The 23,006-nt window shown below is 44.7% G+C and overlaps 1 protein-coding gene across 4 annotated transcripts; it reads right to left on the reverse strand.

Moving 5' to 3' along the window:
- Positions 1-9,215: 9,215 nt before the first annotated feature.
- rnf122 (ring finger protein 122) lies at positions 9,216-22,327 on the reverse strand. Of its 4 annotated transcripts, none has more exons than XM_076990330.1 (6): positions 21,844-22,327; positions 15,807-15,963; positions 12,101-12,146; positions 11,966-12,007; positions 11,610-11,689; positions 9,216-10,680 (listed from the first exon to the last, which is right to left on the reverse strand). In XM_076990330.1, exons 1-6 carry the CDS (start codon positions 21,866-21,868, stop codon positions 10,566-10,568), a joined length of 465 nt encoding a protein of 154 aa, XP_076846445.1. In that variant the 5' UTR covers positions 21,869-22,327; the 3' UTR covers positions 9,216-10,565. The 4 variants fall into 4 exon arrangements, with proteins under 4 accessions (XP_076846445.1, XP_076846444.1, XP_076846447.1 ...); XM_076990329.1 differs by having other exon boundaries at positions 11,610-11,692; XM_076990332.1 differs by lacking the exons at positions 15,807-15,963; positions 21,844-22,327 and adding exons at positions 12,848-13,509; positions 13,805-15,792 and having other exon boundaries at positions 11,610-11,692.
- Between the last annotated feature and the right edge of the window lie 679 nt (positions 22,328-23,006).

Consider the following 23,006-nt stretch of genomic DNA (forward strand, 5'->3'; position numbering starts at 1 on the left):
TAGATAGGGTGATGTGTCTGAAGATAGAAGTAGAAGGTCTGATGTTGAATGTTGCCAGTGGTTATGCTCCACAGGTTGGATGTGAGGAAGAGGAAAAAGAGAAGTTTTGGAAGGATCTAGATAAAGTGATAGAAAGTATTTCCAGTGAGGAGAGAGTGGTGATTGGAACAGACCTAAATGGACATGGTCAAGGAAACAGAGGAGATGAGGAAGCAATTGGTAGGTTTGGTGTCAAGGAAAGGAACCAGGAAGGACAGATGGTGGTGGATTATGCCAAGAGGATGGAAATGGCTGTAGTCAACACTTATTTCCAAAAAGGAACATAGGGTGACCGCAGGAGTACACCAGTAGACTACATACTGTGTAGAAGACGAAACCCAACAAGAGATTGGGGACTGTAAGATTGTGACAGGAGAGCGTGGCCAAACAGCATTGTATGGTGGTGTGTAGAATGACTACATTGTAATCATGGTGGTGTGTAGAATGACTACATTGTGTTATGAAGAAGAGGAAAAACGTCAAACCAGAGAGGAGACCAAATGGTGGAAACTGTAGAAGGAAGGAATGTGGTAAAGAGTTAATAGAGGAGCTGTTAAAGGCGCTGGGTTAGACTTGTTAAGGATAGGAATGGTAATGTTTTAACAAGTGAGGAGAGTGTGATAAGAAGATGGAATGAGAGTTTGGAAAGTTTTGGAGGGGATGAAGAAGGGAAGGCAGATGGACCTGATGACATACCAGTGGAGGTACGGAAATCTCTAGGAGATATAGCAGTGAGGTCTTTGACTCAACTATTCAATGGTACGGTTGAGAGTGAGAAAATGCCAGAGGAATGGAGGAGAGGTGTGCTGGTACCCATTTTTAAGAACAAGGGTGATGTACAGAGTTGTAGTTAAGTTGATGAGCCACACAATGAAGATCTGGGAGAGAGTTGTAGAAGCTAGACTTGGACTTGAGGGAACTATTTGTGAGCAGCAGGGTGTCATGCCAAGAAAGAGCACCACAGATGCCAACTTTGCTTTGAGGATGGACAAGCACTGGTAGGATCAGAAAGAACTCCAGAGTGCTGTCTGCTTGTAGAGCTTGTCAAAGCAAGCTATGATTAAAAGGGAAAGATCTGACCTATTTTTATGTTCCCTCATTCCGTACATGGAAAAAACACTACCACACTGGCAACGGATGCTGGTTTACGTTATTTTTAAGGAGGCTGCCGGTCTAATGAATTTACATTTCAAAACTTTAATAATAATTCAGACGATACAGTGGTATTCAAGAGAAAAATGTTCATTTGTCTCGTAGAGAAATTTCTTTTAGATCCGGGGTTCCATATAGGGTATAAGAGCATGGCCGAGACTGCAGATTGATGACATGATTTCAGTGGTGTATAGAATTTCTCTGTGAAAAGAATAAATGGAGTTTTTCTGAAAATTGTCTGTTGCATCCTGTGGTAATAAAAAATTACAAGGTCATTAAAGACTTGTAAGCTAATGCTACTGTGCACTGAATTTATTATTAGATTGGCAGTCTCCTTAAAAACACAATACACACATTTTATTACTATGCCGTTAGGGGTGCACGATATGGACTAGAATTGCAATGTGCGATAACATTGTTGGATATTCCGATATCGATGTGAAACAATAAATTAAGATTAAAATACAGAAATGTAATGTCTCTCTGAACAGCAGCACGTTAATTTGCTTTGTTTTTTACTGTGTAATGAATCCAGAATTAATTCCAATAATCACAGTACTTATAGTTCTTACTGTAATTTTTTATCACAGTAGGGTGCTGTATTTTCTATTACAGTAATGATTAAACAACTGTAAGAGCTTTACAGCTTAAAATTACTGTATTCTGTGACGCTCGGGGCTGGACGAAGGACGAGACACGAAATCCTTCTTGACGGACGTCACTTTCAATTTATTAACATATATTGCGCAATAGCGCACGGGGAACAGAGATACATACACAGCAACGTGTAGACTTTAGACAACGACGAGCACAGGACACTGCGCGAGCGCACATTAAATAGACAAACCACATTAACCCCATGTGATTACGAGACGATTCACAGGTGAGACGGATTATCACATGACATAGCCATCACCACGAAATATCCACAGACGCAGACAATGCACGTAGACTACGTAAACACATGCCCAAAAGGGAGGGGCCGGGGTCCTCAACGTGACAGACGCCCCCTCCAAGGGCACTACCCGTCCCGGGGTGCCAACAGGATCGAGTGCCCCGAACCCACGACGATGGGCGGATCCGACGCGCTCAGTCCTGCGTCTGGGAGGTGACTGCCCTTGGCGAAGCGTCCATCACGAATCGCCTAGCACACCCTCCCTGGGAAGACGGGGGAAAAGACGTTAAACACATTAAACGGCACATTCACAAACACACACACAGGCACGTTTACACAAAGTGGCACAAGAGGGAAAAACGGGTTAGGTACACAAAGGGGAAGACTGACAAACACAGGAACACACACATGTAACATAGGCGCCAGGCTTCGCGCCAGGAGAAGAGCGAGTAGGGGAGAGAGCTCTGGTGCTGCTGGCGCTGTGTTGGGCAATCCCCCTCCTGCCTTCGCTGCGAACTCTCCACCGGGTGCAGCGTGGCTGGCGGACGTGCCCGGTGCAGCGTGGCTGGCGGACGTGCCAGGAGCAGCGCGGCGGGCGGACGTGCCAGGAGCAGCGCGGCGGGCGGACGTGCCAGGAGCAGCACGGCGGGCGGATGTGCCAGGTGCAGCGCGGCGGGCGGACGTTCCAGGCGCAGCGCGAGGAAGCTCCTCCTCGTAGTCCATCCGCTCCTCCTCGCCCTCCAGGACCCCTTCCATGGACTCTCACCCCGGGAATAGTCCATGGGGCTGGCCCCGGAAGGACTGGAGGACGTGGTCTCTCCAGGAGTCCTCCTCCCTTTGACGGTTCTCACAGAGGAGGGAAGGCTCTCCTCCTCGTCCTCCGTGCAGGAGTCGCTCTCGGGTGTTCCCGAGCCCACAGACGGGGAATAGTCCTCTGCTCCGTACTCCACTGTGGACCTGTCGTCCTCCAACGGAGGGTAATGGTCCCGCTCCTCCTCCTGGCCCTTGGGAGAGAGACCCACAGGCGGAGGGAGGTAGTCCTCCTCCTCTGACTCCTCCTCCTCTTCGCCGTAGTCTATGGTGGTGTCGGTGTAGACGGAGGGAGGGTACTCCTCTTCCTCCTCCCCCTCCCCAACATAGTCCACGGTGGGAGCGGAGTAGATGGATGGAGGGTAATCCTCCTCCTCATCCTCCTCCTCGGAGTCCCCTTCCCCGAATTCGCTTTCTGGGGTGGACTCCGTAGCACCGAAGACGCAGAAGTCCACCCTCAGAGGCGAGAGGGCGCGTGCTGGATGGGGGCGTCACTGGCGCTCACGCCAAATCCGCACCACCCCCTCGCGGAGCTCCTTGGCCAACTCGGGGTCCTGCGTACTCCGTGCTGCGGCCAGCTGGAACGCGCAGACGGGATCCTGCTCCAGCTGCTCCTGTGTCGGAGGGTCCTCTTCCTCTACAAGCTCGCCCTCTGGTGGCGATGCCTGGTAGAACTCCGGGACGCTCACTCTTATGGGCGAGCCCTCCTGGGAAGGTGCGGGGTGCCGCTCTCGCCACACTCGGACCGCAGTCCGGTAGTACTCCTCCTTCAGCTCGGGAATAGTGGTCTCCCGAGCCGCGCAGAGCAGGTAGGAGCACTCCGGGTCCTCCATGAGCTGCGTCCGAGTCGGCGGAGCTTCGTGGCGTGGGGGAGAAGACGAAGAGCGGTGATGCCGCTTACTGGGCTTCTTGCCCTTCTTCGGCTTCCCCTTGTAGCCTGGCATTCTGGGTTGGTGTCTCGAACGGCTCGTCGTTCTGTGACGCTCGGGGCTGGACGAAGGACGAGACACGAAATCCTTCTTGACGAACGTCACTTTCAATTTATTAACATATATTGCGCAATAGCGCACGGGGAACAGAGATACATACACAGCAACGTGTAGACTTTAGACAACGACGAGCACAGGACACTGCGCGAGCGCACATTAAATAGACAAACCACATTAACCCCATGTGATTACGAGACGATTCACAGGTGAGACGGATTATCACATGACATAGCCATCACCACGAAATATCCACAGACGCAGACGATGCACGTAGACTACGTAAACACACGCCCAAAAGGGAGGGGCCGGGGTCCTCAACGTGACATATTCATTTTAATATAGTAAATTAATGACTGTAAAAAGGATTATATACTGTAAAATGAAGACGACATTGTCGCAAAAAATTCAATTTATTGTATTGCTTTGAATATTTTAAAAACATTTTAAAACATTTGAGCATTTAAATACAAGGTACAATATTAAATGTGGAACTGTATAAAAACACAAAAAGCTTTAGAAAAAAAAAACAATTAAATTCCTCCTTTCTGGGCTGGGGAATCCTTGATTTGGGTCTGAAAAGTCGCTAAGTTGGCAACACTGGTCTTCCGTACTTGGTACTCACGGCTAGCAAAAAAACAAGTGATGAGCTTCACTAAATGCAGCTAGCTGGCACACCAACACATACATGCTAGCAAACACTAACATTTATGCAGTAACATTACTCCTACAGCAAACTGATGCTGATGTTATCCACTAAATGTCACAAAATAACAAATTCTATCAAAATGTCATATACAATGAGTAAGTTTTCCCTCTCCCAGTGCAGTGTAGGATTATGTAGCAGAGCAGTACCTTAGAATGGTGGAATTGAGAGCTGATGAACACTGGCTTCATGTTCATTTACACTATACTGGAATAAACTGATGAAAGCAAAGCTTTCAGTGCTATTTATCTTGCTTAGTACCAGTTACTACCTTGACACAGACTGACTGTTTATTAGCTGAAAGATGCGAGCTAAAAAGCTAGCTTAGCTAACCATTAGCACTAGAAGACTGGCTGCTGGTGTATGCGCCTACAATAAAAACAGTGATTTTAACGCAGGTTAATATAAACCCGCTTAAATTTTCATCGCAGGTTTATATATATATAATGATCTCACTGAAATCTTGGAATTAATCTAGATTAATCTATATTAAAATGGCTCATATGTGTGCTACCCAAGTAATGACTAAAAGTCAGTATTTGAGATAGGGTTTCTTAATACAGAGGGTGCATTAGACCAGGGGCTCATCTCCTGTTTCCAAAATGCATCAATGACTGCTTGAGAAAGCAGTTCTACTTTAATACTTGAAAAAAAACATGCTCAATAAAATGTAGGCTACTCGTGTTCAATGGTTTATTCAGTTAAACATGAATTTGTAAGCCTACATACTGTACATTAAAGGGGGTTGATAACATGTTTATTCAGCTAAATATGATATTTGAAATGTAAGCCAACAGCTGTTTGTCTGTACAACCTAAAAAAATACATTAAAAGTATCTGTCTGACTGAACAGTTCTCTTGTATTACGTTAGCCTCTTGTAATTCCAGGACGAAACACGAGAGAACGTGAAGACGTTAAGATTGGGCGTTTTGAAAATAAACAACCATCAAATAATGTGATAAAAAACACCATGAACCGATTAAAATAAACTAGCTAAAACACGTTTGAAACCAAAACTATGGGTCTGTACCAAAACCTAGTGAGCTCTCTACATAGACAGCATCTTACGTCATGGGATGGGCGTTCCTGAGAAGTAGGCTGTCCCAATTCTTAGATACCTTAAAAATGCTGTCTACTAAGATACCTTAATCTGACCCTGTAATAAGTGAGCATTAGACCCTTCCTTGGCCGGTAAGGCAATCCCATGATGCAACGCGGGGCAGCACGGCGCAGCTCAACTTTTTTCATCATGGCGGACGGAAGAAGGATGGCCAGCGGCGAAGTCATTTTCAAATGTAAGTTATTTAAGATTTTATACCGTAAGTGTGGTATTTTATGGGTTTTCTTGGCATAACAGAACACAAATTAGCGATTTATTGGGTTAGTCGGTGGCCTTTTTCCAGTTTTTTATATATCGATGTGTTAGCATTTATGCTAGCAGGTTTTGAAGCGTCAGAGCACTGTTTTAGATGGGCTGATGATAACAGCCCATCTAAAAGCGTTTTTTTTATCAGTCACTGTAATATTTTATTAGTTATCTTAGTTATTCCTTTCTTGTATAGTTTGTTAGCCCTGCTGGGTTAATAAGACATGTATGTGGGCTTTTTAACGTGATAGTCAGTGTTCAGATATACAAATGATTTCCACTTTTTTAGGGATCAGATCAGCAATCGAAGCCTTTAAAGGCTTAAATAGAAAAAGAGAGGCTCTTCACCAGGCAGAAAAACTCTGCTCTCTCAGCTTGGAAGCAAGAGCTTATTTTAGCCAAACTAGTTAGTTATTTAATGATAATATATTCTTATTCTATTTCATCTTAAATGATGCAGCTGTTACACTTTGATACACTAAATCAGCTAGCTAACTGGTTCTGATTACAATAATAAAATGTTAGGTTTGTGGCAAATAAGTTGATATAAAACCTGCTTTAGAAAACTAAATAGTTAATACGCAACTAATGCATTGTCAGTTACTGTTACGGAACAGCTCCGGACCCTTCCCTGTGGGCGTGCCGTTACGTTGTCTGCGTGTCGTTATGTCCATGTTTGTACTTCCGTGGGTGTGGGTTGTCTGTGAGCGTGTTCGTTAGTTACACCTGTGCCTTGTCTCGAGGTCACGTGGGTCTGTGTAATCACCTATTTAATGTGCGTTCGCGCAGTGTCGTGTGCTCGTCTTTGTCCAAAAGTTCATGCCTGTGTGAGCAGTGCTTACACTGTCTGTGCGGGGCTTTCCGTTTTGTGTCCTAATAAATTATATGTTCCACTACGATCGTTGTTGTGCCTGCCTCCTCCACAACGCGTCACAGTTACAGTATAAGCTAATATTAAGCTAATAATTGCTTAATATTCATGCATTTAGGCATCTTTCTAAACATATTGCAAAATGTTTGATTACACTCGAAACTTTGTGTAGAACACTGAGGTTAAAATGTATTTTCCTGAATTATAAAGCATCTTAATGCCATAATTAGTTTTTGTTTGTTTTTTGACAGGACTATTGTTCTGGACTTGGGGCTTGCGGACAAAGTAACGCCCCAACAAGCCAGAAAAAAATGGGACAACTTAAAAAAGAAGTACAAAGTAAGTTCAAAGATTAACCTGAAATTGTGTAGAATAATGTATGTATTTTATAGATTTTTATGTATTGATTTACGTGTAGTTCAGATATGTAAATAATTGTTTATGTTGTAAAATAATTCAGTTAGAGAGGATAGCAGATTGAGGTTGGATTACAGGTTTAAATTTATTTTAGGAGCTTAAGTGTCCACCTTCAGGGAGTGGGACAGACAATGGGGAAGCCACTGCAGGTACGTGGCCCTGGTTCAGCCTCATGGATGAGGCTCTTGGCAATCGACCATCGGTCACACCACCTTTGCTAGTAGCCTCATCTAATGAGGAGGAACCAGGGCCATCTTCTGTTGTGACTTCCCCGTTGTCTGAGGAGAGAGGAAGGAAGCGGCAGGGAACACTTCTTGACCTCCTGCGAGAGGACATGGAGAGAGAGAGGGAGAGAGAAGAGAGGAGAGAGAGGGCAGAGCAGGAGCGGTCAGATCGCTTGTATAACTTGCTAGAAAAGCTAGTTAACAAAATTAACTAATTTATTTGTGAATTCTAAAATAAAATTTTTTTTGAATTTAAGAACTGGCATTTATGTGTGCTTTTTTTTAAAAAGCAGTCATGGAAAACTAATGCATGCCTTGCAGGTATACTATACTGATATAAACTTACTTAATCGGTTGTTCATTGTATAATAACACTTGCTGAAATTCATACTCCTCTTAAATTGTTTGCATTTTTTAATTCTTACTCACACAAGACTAATATTAACAGTGAGTAGAACAAGTGAACTGGTTTAAAGTAGCACAGATAAGACAATGAAATAAGACATTTAAAACTAGAACATTAAACAAACATGAATGATGTATGTACAATATTTACATTAAGAATATTGGCAGTGCGAGAGGACATGGATGTGACGGGCAGGTGTGAGCAACAAAAAGGAAGCGATCACGCCAAGTCTCAGGGAAAAAGGATGGTTTAATATAAAGTGTGCAAACCTAAAACCCGTGCAATAGATCCAAATTAAGGATATAATGACCAGCGGTCAACTGGTACAAAGACAAGACATATATAGACAGACAAACGACCATCAGGTGGGAACGGATCACGGGCTCCGCCCACCTGAGGGGCGTACACGACATCACAAAACAACAACAACACAGCCGCTGTGGACGGAGGCGACCGGTAGGGGGCCGCCTCACCGTGACAGACCCCCCCACCAAGCCGCACTCCCCTCCACTGGGTGTGTGGCACACAGCGGCTGCACAACAACACGAAGGGGCAGGAAGGCAAGGACAGGCAGGGACACACCTCCTGCAGTCCACGAGCTGAAACACAAAACACATAACGTTAGTCAGCTCACCTCCCTGGGCGGGACCCTGGACCGACTGGGCCGTTAACAACACATAACCACGCCCCGGTCGGTCACAGGGCCCTCGCGCCCTAACCGGCCCTTGGCCGGTGAGCCCCACAGGTGTGAGGACGAGGAGCTATGGCTCCTGTGTCGTCCTTAGCGTATGTGTGTGTGCAGGTTACCTCCCCGAGGCGTGGCTTCTTCACCTCCTGGACCTACCTCCTCCCAGAGCTGACCCCTGCCTTCTGCTAGGGGTCACCCCAGCCTCCTGGGGGAGCCAACCCCTCCCGGGGTCCCTCATCACAAGGTGGACTCCTCCACCCAACCCAGGAGCGCCAGAGACCGAGGCCCAGAGCACCCCCGACGCGGGCTAGGGAGCAGCCCCAAGGGCCTCCTGGTCACCCCGGGCAGGAGGGAGGATCTCCTCCCTCAGCAGGAGCTTTTCAGACTGGAGCCCCATGGTCCCCAAACATCCGGGGGCCCCAGCCCTCTAGGGAGGGGCTCTTCATGACCGGGCTCCGGTCACCCCACAACACAAGGGGGCTCCTGCCAGGTGGAGACCCCCACAAGGTCACAAGGTTTTGTTAATTGGAGAATACGAATATCTTTTAGTACTACACAATTTGTAAACGGAATAACAGACTGTAGTTCATCAAGACAGTTGCTGTCTGTTCTCACACACACACACACACTTAAGGACTATGGTAGAACAGCAGACACAGAGCAGAATGCTTTATTGTGAACACTGATTTACAGCATGTCTCAGTATGAACATCACAAAGATCAAAACCAGAATGATTTGTACTAGAAAGAGACCCTTTATGTGCCTATGTTCCTGCACAGGGGAAACACTGACTCCCAAAAAGTCATACTGTATACAGCATACTGCTCTCAGTACATATTGTATACAGCATACTGCTCTCAGTACATACTATATACTGCTTTCAGTACATACTGTATACCGCATACTGCTATCAGTACATACTGTAAACTAGTCCCCGTCTGCAGTATAGTATCCAGATTCCAACAAACACAAATACTACGAAGGTTCCACCCACTTGGGAAAGATTTTCTGCCACCATTGCATGATGGGATGCATTACACCAGGATGATAACTTGGTGGAAGTGGTACGTAGGTGATTCTGGTCACATCCTGCATACCCCATTCTGATTTGTGGCTCAGTCAGTACGCAAGAAGTATGTAGCAGGCTATTTCAAACACACCCCTGACAGTATGATGTCACTCCCTGGTTCAGTTAGTAAATAAAACACACAGCCACAAACACACATCTGATGTGGAAGGTCCTCCCAGCTTTAGTGCACTGAACTATGGTCACATTTGAGGCAGTGTCCAGAATAGGGATGCACAATATATCATTTGTAAATCATCAATGCGATAATGGCCTTCACCATACTGCTATTACAGAAGTCTGCGCTATGAAAATCACTGATGTTATTTAATCGTGTCCTGACCTCAGACATTCTAGTTGCGTGGATGTTTTCACGTGTCATGATGTACAAATAATAATAATAATATTAACAATAACAATAACAATACACTCATTAACAAATACTTTTTGTCAAAATAGTGCAGGCCAATGTTTAACTGGATCAGATCAAGGGTCCACCAATGCGTTTGATCATATTGCAAGGCACACTTCAATCACAGCATGTAGCAATTTAATCACAATATTTGTTTTTCTTGTTTTCATCCGCGTTATGGAGCTCCAGGCCAGAAGGGGGGGCTGGAGGGTTCGACGGCAGTGGCCAGCCTGGTGTTGGAATGCTCTCAGAGATGCTCAGTCTGTGTTTCTCCTCCCTGTGCTTGGATCCCCCAATGGAGGTGAACACGGACGTACCGCCCGCTTCAGTCTGAGATGGAGAAGAGTCGGAAACGCCGCTGGAGTTACAGCTCGGGATCCGTGGACGGAGCCTGGCAGTGGAATTAGAGTGTGAACGAGTTATAGGAGGAACGAGGAGGCAGAGCTATGACTTCTGGCCCATGGAAGTCTCCTCAGAGAGAGAGAGATGTCATGGCTTCAGTCCTCTCCCACTTCCCAGAAGGTTCTACACCAGCTCGTCCAGCAGGGTGCCGATGCTCTGGTTCTGGTCGGACACTCCCACCAGGGCTTTGTTACACATGGGACACACACATCGCACTTCCAGCCACTTCACCACACACCTGCGAAAACACACACATGGTCACACACCTGCGAAAACACACACAGTCACACACCTGCGAAAACACACACACAGTCACATACCTGCTAAAACACACACAGTATCACACCAGCACAGTCACATGCACGCAGAGCACAAGGAGATACGCTTACACATAAATATACACATGTAATTATAAATGCACATATAAATGTATGCACATATAATTATTTAAATGCTTGCACATATATAAATATGTGTAAATAGACTAACACCGATCTTTTCAAGGTCTCATATCTCATATTCTATCTGGGAATCATGATTATAGCAGCAGTTGCAGTACTATATTTATTTTGCCATTATTCACATATTTATGAAACATGTTGTTATTATCAATATAATTATGATACATGTAATGTATAATGAATACATGAATAATCTCATATTCAAAACAGATTCAAAACATTCCAAACAGATGATGGCTAAAATCACAAACAGCCAGGTATGACAACTGTGCTTGTTATTTGTAGAGCACCGTCCCAAAAGTCCGTCTCCATCTCCTCGAGAAAAGGAAAACAGGGCTTTTTTCCAAAACTCTTCCAGCCCACAGAGTAGGATCCTTGTCTGAGAGGGTCTTTATGCTGAAGATGTGATGCTTTTGAGAAATGAAGCCGTCATTCTGAGTGTTATGAGCCCTTTATACCCAATCTCTGAGTGTTATAAGGCCTTCATGCTCTCATTATCGGTGTTATAAGGCCTTTATATCATCTTTATGAGTATTACAAGGCCTTTATACCCTCGGAGGCACCTCTATTGCACAGTGACACTTTCATCAGTTGTCTAATATAAGGAAATAAAGTCCCGGAAATATGGCTCCAGGACTGGAGATGTGCAGCGTGATGTGTTCAGTGTTTGGGCCCAAAACAGGCCAAATGGCTCAGTGTCACTGACCTCCTATGGAAGGCATGTTGACATGGCAACACGCCTAGTTCATCCTTCACCTTGAAGTCCTCCAGGCACACAGCACACGTCTGCTGTGGAGGGAGTGTGGGCCACACAAGGACAGAGACACACACGGACAAATATGAACAGAGAGGCACATATACACACAGGGATGGAGTCACAGAGAGACAGAGACAAACGTGGAGCCCAGACATGCAGAAGGACACACAGACAGCAACAGTCACAGAGAGTTAGACACACAAAAATATCCTTGGCTGTCTCACAAAAAACAGTGGTGATTAGGATTTTTTTTGACACATATACATGTGATGTGTAATTTATTATAAAAACTCTGTTTTTTTTACCCCATGAAGATTCAACTTTTTTGTGTCTCCTTTCAAGACGACCTGCAATTCAGTGAAGAAAATACCATGTACAAAGCAGTGCAAGCAGAGCCAAAATACGGTCGAAATAAATCAACTCGCCAGCCACTGCCTTACCTCTTTATATCCAAAGCGCTCATTTTGTGACTGATGCCTCAACTTACTGTTGGAGAAAAAAGGAAGAGAAGCATTAAACCAGAAAATATGTCACACTTAAGTCTGATCACTTTTATACCGCACAGAGTTGAATGTAGTTTCACGGGCTGTAAGTATTACCACAAGATGTCAGTAGATCTCTTGCGAGAAAAGAAAATCACAAAAAGACGCGCCTGAACATGAGCGAAGATTAAAGTATTCTGACTGAAAACTGAATTAAACTGGGTTTCCCGGTTGTGCGATAGACATGTAAAATGAACCGCCTGGTTCACACTACACGACTTTTCAGTCGTCAGGTTTTTGTGCCGTCCGCACTACATGACTGGTCGTTCTGTAATCGCGAGTCTTTCAGTTGTTGTGGATTTCACACTACATGACTGATCGGCGACGCGGGCTCACTAATTACACGACTGGGGAATCGCCGACTCATCTGGCTGCCGTCCAAAAACACGAGAACACGAAAACGAAACTCTCCCAGAACCAGCAACACCACGTAGTAGAAAAAAAAACAATGTACATGTACTCCACATTTTCGTTATTATTATTTTTTACCGTTTAAACACTCCATAGTCCCAAGTTGCCAGAACTATTTCATCTCTCCGTTGCAGTGATAGATATAACAATCGCACTATTTCTCCAGTGCTGTTACAATAACTTAAACAGTGTTGTAGTAAAGTTGTAAGAAAGGTGAGGATTTTGTGTGGTTACTGTTTTGAAAGCATTCTTGAAAGTTTTCTCTCCGCGTTCCCATTGGCTGTAGCTAGACGCTGCTGCCGACTCTCATGGCGCATTTCCACTAGGGCCTGCTTGGCGCGGTACGGTTCGATTAGCAACGGAACGGTACGGTCGCGTAGTGTTTCCATTACAATGGTGGACCAATACAATGTGGGTGGAGTCGCTGTTGGCGCACAGGTTGTAGTGTCGTGACATCATTTGTATACGACCACAACACCGGTCGATGCCCCTTAACACATAGCATTATTGTATCTTATTTATTTTTATCTTCATTATTGTATGTGGTTGCTCTAATTATTGATAATATTTTGGTATTACTCAAACAGGCTGAACACACCCTGCATAAAAAGCATCAGTCATACAATCAAATGAAATCAAACTTTATTATGAAATAGATATTTAAAGTACAACATATGTAAATAATATAGTTATAGTTAAAAAAAGTGCAAAAAGCAAATATATACGTATAGCTTTATATGAAATAAATATTTATAGTACTACAAGCAACATTTTGTGTGCTTTTACTGGCGTCTGTCTCGCATGGTGTTCACAAGTTCGCCAAGCACCCCGAGGAAAGCCCGGTTGAAGGAAACATTTTCCGCCAACTCCGCTCGCCTCGTCAGTGGAAGGGGAATCTTGAACGTAAAAAATAACAAATATTAAACACAAGTATTCCCGTGAAAGCAACAACGATATAGCGTAACTGCACAAAATGTGTAGCACGTCATCGCTGCTGATGCTTTGTTTATGGCTACAGCTAACTAGCAACTAGCAAGGCTAAGAGCTAGCTATTGTACAGTAGTGACTGTGGTGGTAACATTAACTACAAACACAGCTCTAAATTCCTGCGTTTACAATAGATGCGTTCATATTACATTCATATTACATCTTTTACGAAACTGAAAACTGAAATCACAATACAGTACTCACCATTCTCCGTGGCCTCCAGCACCGACATTGCCGTGTCTGTCCAGCTCTTTCTCTTCCGTTACTGGCTGGCCGGTGACCGTATATGACATCCATTTGCTAGAACCATTTCCAGTCTTTGCGGTTTGCTCCGCTGCGTCCGTTATGGTCCTTCACCGCCCGGTAATCGCGTTAAGCTTTTTTAGCTTGGACCGACCGGCACTGCTGAACGGACCGCTGGTAGCCATGAGTGGCCATTAGCACGTAAACCTCGCTAAAAACCTTTACATTTCTAGTGGCCCCGTCCAGTTCGCCCTGGATTTTTTGATCGCTGATTATTAACAGAAAGGTTTGTACCTCGGCGTTTGACCAGGGAACAGACTTCGCTCCTTGGGTTTTAAAAATGGCTGAGGAGTCCATAGCATAGCGGAGGAGTCGCTCTCCTGACGCAACCTGTGACAACACTCCCTGGCCAATCAGTGTCATGCTGTTCCTCCACGTCACAGAACTGTACCGCTTCGGAACGGTTAGAACCTCGAGCGAGTCGGTACGAAAAAAGTACCTGAAGGGGCCGGCTCACAGGGAAGCGGTACTAATGGAAACACTCACAAACCGTTGCGAATCGAACCGTACCGCACCAAGCAGGCCCTAGTGGAAATGCGCCATCAGTCGCCGACTGCTAGATATTAAACATGCTAGATATCTGCCAGTCGTCTGCGACCAGTCGGCGACGGCTCGGCGAACGTCTTTCAGCGTCTTTCAGCAGTTCACATTCTGTACAACCCAGTTTGCTGGGTTACTGTTTTGAAAGCATTCTTGAAAGTTTTTTACATTCTTCAGAGATATCTTCAGCGGTGCCGCGGTTCTCTCTCCGCGTTCCCATTGGCTGTAGCTAGACGCTGCTGCCGACTCGCAGTCGCCGACTGCTAGATATTAAACATGCTAGATATCTGCCAGTCGTCTGCGACCAGTCGGCGACCAGTCGGCGACGGCTCGGCGAGCGTCTTTCAGCAGTTCACACTACACGACTGAGCGAGCGACGAGTGATCGCCGATTCGCCTCCGACCACAGTTTTTGTCGGCTATCAGTCGGCGACTGAAAAACCAGCCTAAAATCGTGTAGTGTGAACCAGGCTTTAGACGAGCTGACATAAGGCCCACAACAAGTATCACAGGATCAGTGTGATTAACACCTCATGACTCAGTGTTTTCTATGACGTTGCGAGTCAAGAGTTATAATTGCATCCGTTCACAGTGCGAGGAGTGTGTCTTGCATGCTAATTCTGTACTCAGTAGAAGCACTAATTTGAATATTTGAGCAACTAAATATGACTTGATTTACATACACCACTCATTTAGCTGGATGGACGGATGGATGGACTTTTTTGTTTGTTTTTAGAGTCAAGATATCATTAGCAACATTACAGTATACAACTGGCTCAAAATACCACATGTTCAGAGCACAGGGACCATTAATGGTCGATCAGTGGTCACCCTTGTTTTGTTTTGCACATTTATCAATGAAGAGTCTGCTGAAAAGTATAGTTAGGGTAGGCCTACCTACCTAACTACACCTGCGATTCTACACAACGTGTTTCCATATGTGTCTACAATAAGGAGCGATGGGGAGAGGGAGAGAATTTGACTCTGCCGTAGATGTGTTATGAGATTCACCAAGTATCACGCTGTTTTATGGATGCGCATACAGGGGCTTTGGCGGCCCTAAGAACTGAAGAACAATACAGAACTCTGTGAATAACAGAAGGTTAAAATAGCTTGACGTTTGTTCTAAAGGCCTCTGCATTGGGACAGAAATAACACAGGCAGCTTACAGATGCAACAGTGGCAACTTCCTGTCCCCTAACGCCTCACTTCCTGCAAATACGCCTTTCACATCATTGTCTTTTCACCAGCTTATCATTAAGCTTTTGTAACGTGTTGTTTTTGTGCATGTGTGTGTGTGTGTGTGTGTGTGTGTGCGTGTGTGTGTGTGTGTGTGTGTGCGTGTGTGTGGTTGGGGGAATTACCTTATGAAGTAACAACAGAATATGAGGCTGAGCACAAAGACGAAGATTCCAGTGCCGAAGATGACCATGTAGATATTGAGCGGCAGATCCTGAAAGGTGACGGGTGGCATTGTGCAGGTCTTATTGGAGTATATCAGTCCCAAACCGCAGAAGCACCCTACAAAGGGACCAGTATGCAGTTAAGATTGGTCCCGTATCACACAAGCGTCTAGCACAGAGACCACAGAGTGACTGTTCCATCAGCCTTAAGTCCTTTTAAACGCTGGATTTATAACCCAAGGCATTTTTTCCTGAGTCAAAATCTCATTACACATTATAGACTAAACAACAAATCAATGAAGCGGGTCCGTTATTTTGTGGGTCTGCCTACGTGAGCAACGTGGAGGGACATCAGTCTGTAGCAGTGGGATTCAGGTGTGGGATTCAGGTGTGGGATTCAGGTGTTAGACTGGCCCAGGACCACAGAAGTGCTCTCACACACAGACCAACATTCTGTCACACACAGAGACCAAACGTTGAACCCATGGAGTGCACAGGTTGACAGGCAGCTGTTCTAGGACTCACCACAGGTGACGGATCAGACTCCTGAGAGAACAGAAAAGCTTACGTCCGTGTGAATGAAAACAACACAGCTATTCACCAAGGAATCACTTAAGTGGAAAGGTTCACTTAAGTGAACAAAATAAGCCGAACTATTCCAGTCAGCTCTGCTGTCCCACATGTACACACGCGTCCGAACATCTTTGGTGTTAGAGCAGAATTAAAACCCAATAGTTAAAGGACTAACTCTTTACAAGATAAGAGACTCATAGTTTGGGGCGGGGGAGGGGGGGTGGATGTAAAGGGAATATTGTAATAAGGTTGGCCATATAAATACATTTTCAAACAAATCTGAAGAGCCACACGTCAAGATTTCTTTTATCTGTCCCGAGAACCCATTGCGCACGGCTCACGTGTGCAGAACGCCAAGCTGTGATGGTGAGAGAGAAGAAAACGTGAGCTGTTTACTCTCTGAATGTGTTTTCTAAACGCAGTGATGCAATCCCGAAGCTATGAAAGTCAATTTGCTACAGTTCCCCTTATCAACAAACATGGTGCAACGAAGCTACAGACTCGTGTGTTGCCGCCGGTCTGCTGCTTAAGGAGGCGTGAGGGACCTGCAGAAGGCCAGGAGACCCTCGGCTGCAGGGTGTGTGTGCAGACCCGGGCTCTTCCTGACCTTCACTAGGACACTGAGTTCCTGTGTAACACATCTGTGGTCATCTGGCTAAGAGCCAGGCCTGACTTCCTTCTGTGCTCATGTTGTGTAAGAAGAGGAAAAACTCAACTCCTCCTGCAGTTCATGCAGACACAAGAAGCATAACAAACTCCACACACACACACACACACACACATACACACACACACACACACACACACACACACACACACACACACACACACACACACACACACACACACACACATATGCACGCTTAAAAATCTCCTGTTGAAAGCAACAAATATTACTAAAAAGAACAAAACAAATGATCCCTATCAGCTTCTACTCATGCTATATATATACGAGTGTAATACATAAGTATAATAACTTTCAGCACATCCATGTTTTCTACATACCATTAGTATATTACTTGAATCTGAATTTACATTCTTTTAAAATGGGGAATAAATGTTAGTTGTAGTTTAGTCTGCTGCCCTGTCAGTCATATTTACACCGTCACACTGTTTGTACTGTTCTGTGTTTAATGTCAAATGTAGCACCGTGTCCTGGAAGATGCATTTCAATCCCCACTCACTGCATCAGGGCTGAGAATGAATGACTTCCACCTGGAGTTTGACCTGGAAGAATGTTGTTCTTGCAGGAAAAGTGGGACACAACTAAACTCAAACAGCCTAGTAAGCAAATGGGCACGATGTTGACTAAGCACGTTACATCTATTTTCACGGAAAAACACCTACATTTGGTATTTTTAAAATCATACTGACAAGCCAAAAATAGACCTATAGCCCTGTTTAGTCTAAAAATTGGGTGCTTGTTCAGAGAAAATTCAATAAACAGCCAATTTGTTCCCATTTCACACCTTTCATACTTTTCTGTGCACTCTCAAGCACTTGAAAGAAACCAAAATGAATCCAAAACTAATGTCACTTAATACTAGTTTCACACGGAGGCAGACGTATCCATTCCTGATCTAAACTAAACCTCGCTGAATCAAGTTCGGAGAGCACAGATGTGATGTCAGCCCAGATCCATTCTTTCAAACCTGTTCACCCACTACTAAAAGAGTTATTTACAGAGGCTTGCAAATAACCAAACTGTGCCAACCCTGTAAACAAACCCTGTAAGCTTGACAAAACCATGATAGAAGCAATCCCAAGTCTATTGGGAGAAGATTCGGCTCTGAGTGGCGGATGCATCAAAACTTCAAATCCGACCGTTCCCAGAACAAAGAGAACCTGAAGGTCATGACCCCCCCAGTCGGCACACAGTCAGGAAGACGCTTGCACGCTCAAACACAGGCACACACCAGCCGCCCTCATTGGCCACTCCCCTGTTCCCAATCGCCTGCTCATTGGCTGACTCCCTCATCCTCTTCCGTCTTAACTTCGCCTGACTCTCATCCCCCCACAGGTCTCTTCATTTAGTCCTCTCCTTCCCAATAGTCTAAGCATGAGTCTCCAGAATGTCTGCTCAGAGTTCCTCTTAAACATTATTAGACTTATTAGAAACATTTATCTATAAGAACCACCTTGTAGGTGTACACTCACAGGCCATAGCTGCTGCTCTGTGCAATATGTGCAAGCCCTCTATTCCTCAATGGTCATTTGATGTCAACCGTGTTGCTGTTAGCGGGACAGAATTGCATGGTTGGCCACTCTCATCCCAGCTGTGGCCCAGATATGCAACAGCAACACCTCTGACCCCACACCTCTGACCCCACACGCTCACCGCAGCGTAATGTTCACAGCCACCGTGCTACCGTATCAGTGCCTGTGCTGTGATATCCTGGGGCAGTCCTACATTTACATGTATGGCATTTAGCAGGCGTTCTAATCCAAAGCAACATATTAAAGTGCTTCAGTTGTCTACTCAGAGTATTCTTAGCTAGCACAAATAGGTTAGAGTCCAAAAATACCCTTAACCGAGACACTGTCAGAACCAAGTCAGTGTTTAACCCAAAAATGACAAATACAATACAACACAATATGATCCTATATAAGATTAGATAATCCTTTATTAGTCCCACACTGGGGAAATTCGCAAATTTGAGAGCAATTACTGAACAGGACAAGTCAAGTGCAAATCTAAAATCTTCTGACAAGTGCCTGATTAGGTTTAATTAAAGTGCTTTTCAAAAGAGACGAGTCTTCAGTCGTTGTTTGAAGACAACGAGGAACTCTGCTGTTCACGCAGAAAGTAGACATTCATTCTGCTAATGGGCTGCAGGGAGGATGAAGAATCTTGTCCTAAAGGATGAGCTTGGGTCATGCTCAAAGGGCTAGAGGTACAGCTCAGATTTTCACCATTGTCATCAAATAAGAAGGAACATCTACATTTTTTTTTGAGTTTTGAACCTCATACAAGTGACTACAGGAAGCCAAAGACGTGATCAGTTGATTAGTGGAGTGAGATGGGAAAACGCTGAGGTGAGAAGACCAGTTTAGCTGTGGGTGCGGTAGCATGCATAGACCCACCAGGACTGAGCTGCGATAAACCTTAGAGACGACAAGGGCGACTTCTTAAGATAAATCTGTGGGTTTGTGACGTGACCCGACTGGCCATCTACAATCACACCAAGGTTTCTTGCATTTTTGGACGGAGTGATTATTGACTTCTCAAAAGAGACGGCAAGATCCTTGTGAGGACCAGCTGATCTAGGGATGCCTGACGCATGGTGTTTCTGGGATTTACTTTTAGGCGGTGGGCATTTTAAGTCATTTTAAGATTAGGCTAGAAAAAACCTGTGTGTCAGAAGGTGTACAAGACAGGATTAAATTGGTATCACAATAGCAATTGAGGGAGAATCCTTGGGAGAACATTACATTATCAAGGGAGTAAGACAGAATGAAGAGAATGACCCAGAACTGAGCCTTGTGGGCCACAGATGGAGAGTCTACAGAAAAACAACCTTCCCCATATCACTTTCTAAGAACATCCTTGTAGGTAGGACTCAAATCTTGTCGAAGGCAGCCAAGCGATCAAGAAGACTGAAGACCAAAGACCGTCTGACTGAAGTAGCTTCTCTGGTCGGGTCACCCGTCCTGTGGTCACAAACTGAACACTGACATATGGAGAGTGCGGTGTCTGAAAAGCCACACGACTGCAGACATGTGACAAAGTGTTAATGTCTGTGTATAATGTACACATAACACAGACATAATGAAGTGTCCAGAGAGTGTAGGTACACGGCAAGAAGACGTTTGGTCTCGTACCACAACTCTATCAAACAAACAGCATCTGTCTAAATGCAAAAAAATGCACCATATGTGACTCATAATATCAATAACATTGTTATAAGGTAAAGAACAGATTTTTTAGCTGTAGAGATGTAGGGGAAGAGGCCCTGACAGGGTGTGAATAAGAGAGAACAGGGGGAAGATCAGGATGAGCCCTGCTGATGTATTCATGCTGATGTAACACTCCGTGCTAAGTTTGGCTGCACTATGAGTTCCATCTCAAAGGCCTTGGAGAGAGCCAACCTCAAACCCATTCCCCGCAGCACCGAAACACAACGGCGATGACTAATCGCGTGTTCGGATCCGGGCAGCCGTGGTCATGTGACTTCTCTATTATAGATCAGCGCTGCTGACCTGCATCGCCTGGCGTGCTTGGCGTGTTGCCAAGACAACGTAGCGCAGCAGGAGAGAAGAGACGGGTGCTTCCTGTTCTCGGGACAGCACACAGAGCCGTGGTGTCATCAGAGAACAGTGTCCCTTAGACTCACCGACACTACTGAGCCAAGCGCGTCCAAAGAGGGGACGAAGACACAGGCCAGGGTTTCATTAAACGCACAGAAACGTCTAGTCATGCGGTTGTACAGATGCAGTTAAAACATGGACGTGTGTGAACTATAATAGAAAGGGCTTCCTCCTCTTGACCTCAAAAGTATGTGAGAGAAACGTTTAGATAGGAGAGATGAAACCAGGACTAAGGGCAGGGAAGAATGCACACACATCACACATCTTTTCTGGAGAGGACACATACCGTCAAATACTGGAATCTAAGGCTGCTTTGTTGATATGTTCAGTGATACATATGAGTCAGTGAGGTGCTAGACGGATTCTAGACACCCACAGGTTTCCAGTGCATCTGGGTTCTTTGTAGGAGCAACATATGAAAAATTTAAACCCCCAAGAGACTAAAAGTCTCTTCTTGTTATTTTCAAGAGAAACATGGAGTGTCCTAGAAATATAAAGGGAGGGGCCTAGCAATATAAAGGGAGGGGCCTACACATGTGAAGCTGGCCTGAGCTGGTGTGTGCTCTGGTTCCATACTCACTGATCTTTTTAAAAGCCTCATAAAGGAAGTGATTCGCTATCCAACCCAGTAACAGACTGTGTTCTTTTCAAAAAAATGACATGAACCAAATGTCACTTTTAACATGTGAACACCACTACCCTTCCAATTCCACAAACAGTATGTTTCCTGTACCCTGAAAATTCAGAGAGTATCGGAACCCCATGGCCATCAACAGTAATGCTGGATGTAAATGCACACAACACCTATATGAGTTACACAGAAAACTAGAATGACTGACGGTTGGACAGTCAAAAACTAGATCATTCAGTTGGATGATCCCAAATGATCATGAACACATCAGAATCAAAACGGATCAAGACACCATGCCCGTCTGCTTTGTTCAGATGGGATGCCAACAGCAAAAAAAAAAACCCAACCAAGTTTTTCATTCATCAGGTTATTTGGACTGAATCAGTCAAGAGCACACGTCATGATTTCCCAGCGCAAAGACCCTCTTATAGTAAGAAGGGAACATTTTTCATATGCTAATTGAAGCTTTATGCAAAGTGAGCTTACCGTTACACCACTGAAATGGGTGCATCAATTCAATCGTGTGGTCCCCTGCCCTGCGGTGTTTGCAAACAAAGAACCCGCGCGCCCTTTGTCTGTCAGACGTGCCACTCAGCGAGGCGAACCGCTAAGACGAGTCTGCCGCATCTGGACGCATCTGCGCGATTCGGTCATTAACGGAAAACGGCGCTGAAGAAATCCCGAAATCCAAATCCGTCGTTATAGGCGACTGTTACCAAGTACCGCTCGCAGTATCCGCCTATTCCATGACTGAAACCACATTTGTTGGAAAAAAGGAAAGACGGACAGTACGAGCTTCTTCCCCAAAACGAGTGTTTTCGTTGCGAGCGACTGATGCGACCTGTGTTTAGTGTTTGATTGTAGCGCAAGGGAGCCAACGGACTCAAACGACGATGGCATCCATTGAGAACTGATTTTGATTAGCACAAAGTCCCGCCCGTCTGTTAAGATGAGCATCCGACGAGACCAATCTTCCATCTTCACCGTCTTTATCGGATAAGAAGACGAAGTATCGGTTACCAATTGGACTAGTCTTAGACTTTGTTTTTGTTGCATAAATTTGACACTTTAAAATTTTGTATTTTGTATTATTTTATCATTCTTAAAATATTTATTTTAATATTTTATAATGTAATTATATGTACACATAGCCATCAGTATATAAGTTATGATGTCATACATTATGTTAACCAGTTACTGAAGAAAATAATTTTAAAAATTACAAGAGGACATGACTTTACATTTATGACAAATTGTTTCTATTGTCATTTTGCCAAAGTATGGTGTAAGAATGTAACACCTTAGCTTATTTAGGAGACTTTGCTGTTAGTCAACAAAAGGGTCTGAGAGATTTGCTCATTTTCCCCCCATAGACTCTTAAAATACTCTTAAAGACGCCCTGTGATGATGGGCAGAAGAGAGGGAGAAGGTTCGGTTCGGAGTGAATCTGTCAATTAAATAGTTGTCATTGGTCGTTCAGTGGCTTCGGGAGCTTTCTGGGTTAAATGCACTGGATTCAGGTGATTATCAGAATTTAGTCCTGGGTTACAGCAGTGAAAATAATAAACTGTGCAGTTCATTAGAGACACAGGAGTGGAACCATGTACTAAGGATGCGGTTGTTTATGTATTTATCTGTTGGTTTGCCAT

Source organism: Brachyhypopomus gauderio, unplaced genomic scaffold (assembly GCF_052324685.1).
Source record: "Brachyhypopomus gauderio isolate BG-103 unplaced genomic scaffold, BGAUD_0.2 sc74, whole genome shotgun sequence".
NCBI lineage: Eukaryota > Metazoa > Chordata > Actinopteri > Gymnotiformes > Hypopomidae > Brachyhypopomus > Brachyhypopomus gauderio.

Excerpts from the sequence above, each read along its gene's own strand:
- rnf122 (XM_076990329.1), bottom strand. The coding sequence starts at position 21,868 with ATGCACCCATTTCAGTGGTGTAACG. Across the intron at positions 15,964-21,843 it reads CCCATTTCAGTGGTGTAACG|GGTGCTTCTGCGGTTTGGGA; the intron begins GTAAGCTCACTT and ends GTCCCTTTGTAG. Across the intron at positions 10,681-11,609 it reads CAACATGCCTTCCATAGGAG|GTGTGTGGTGAAGTGGCTGG; the intron begins GTCAGTGACACT and ends GTGTTTTCGCAG.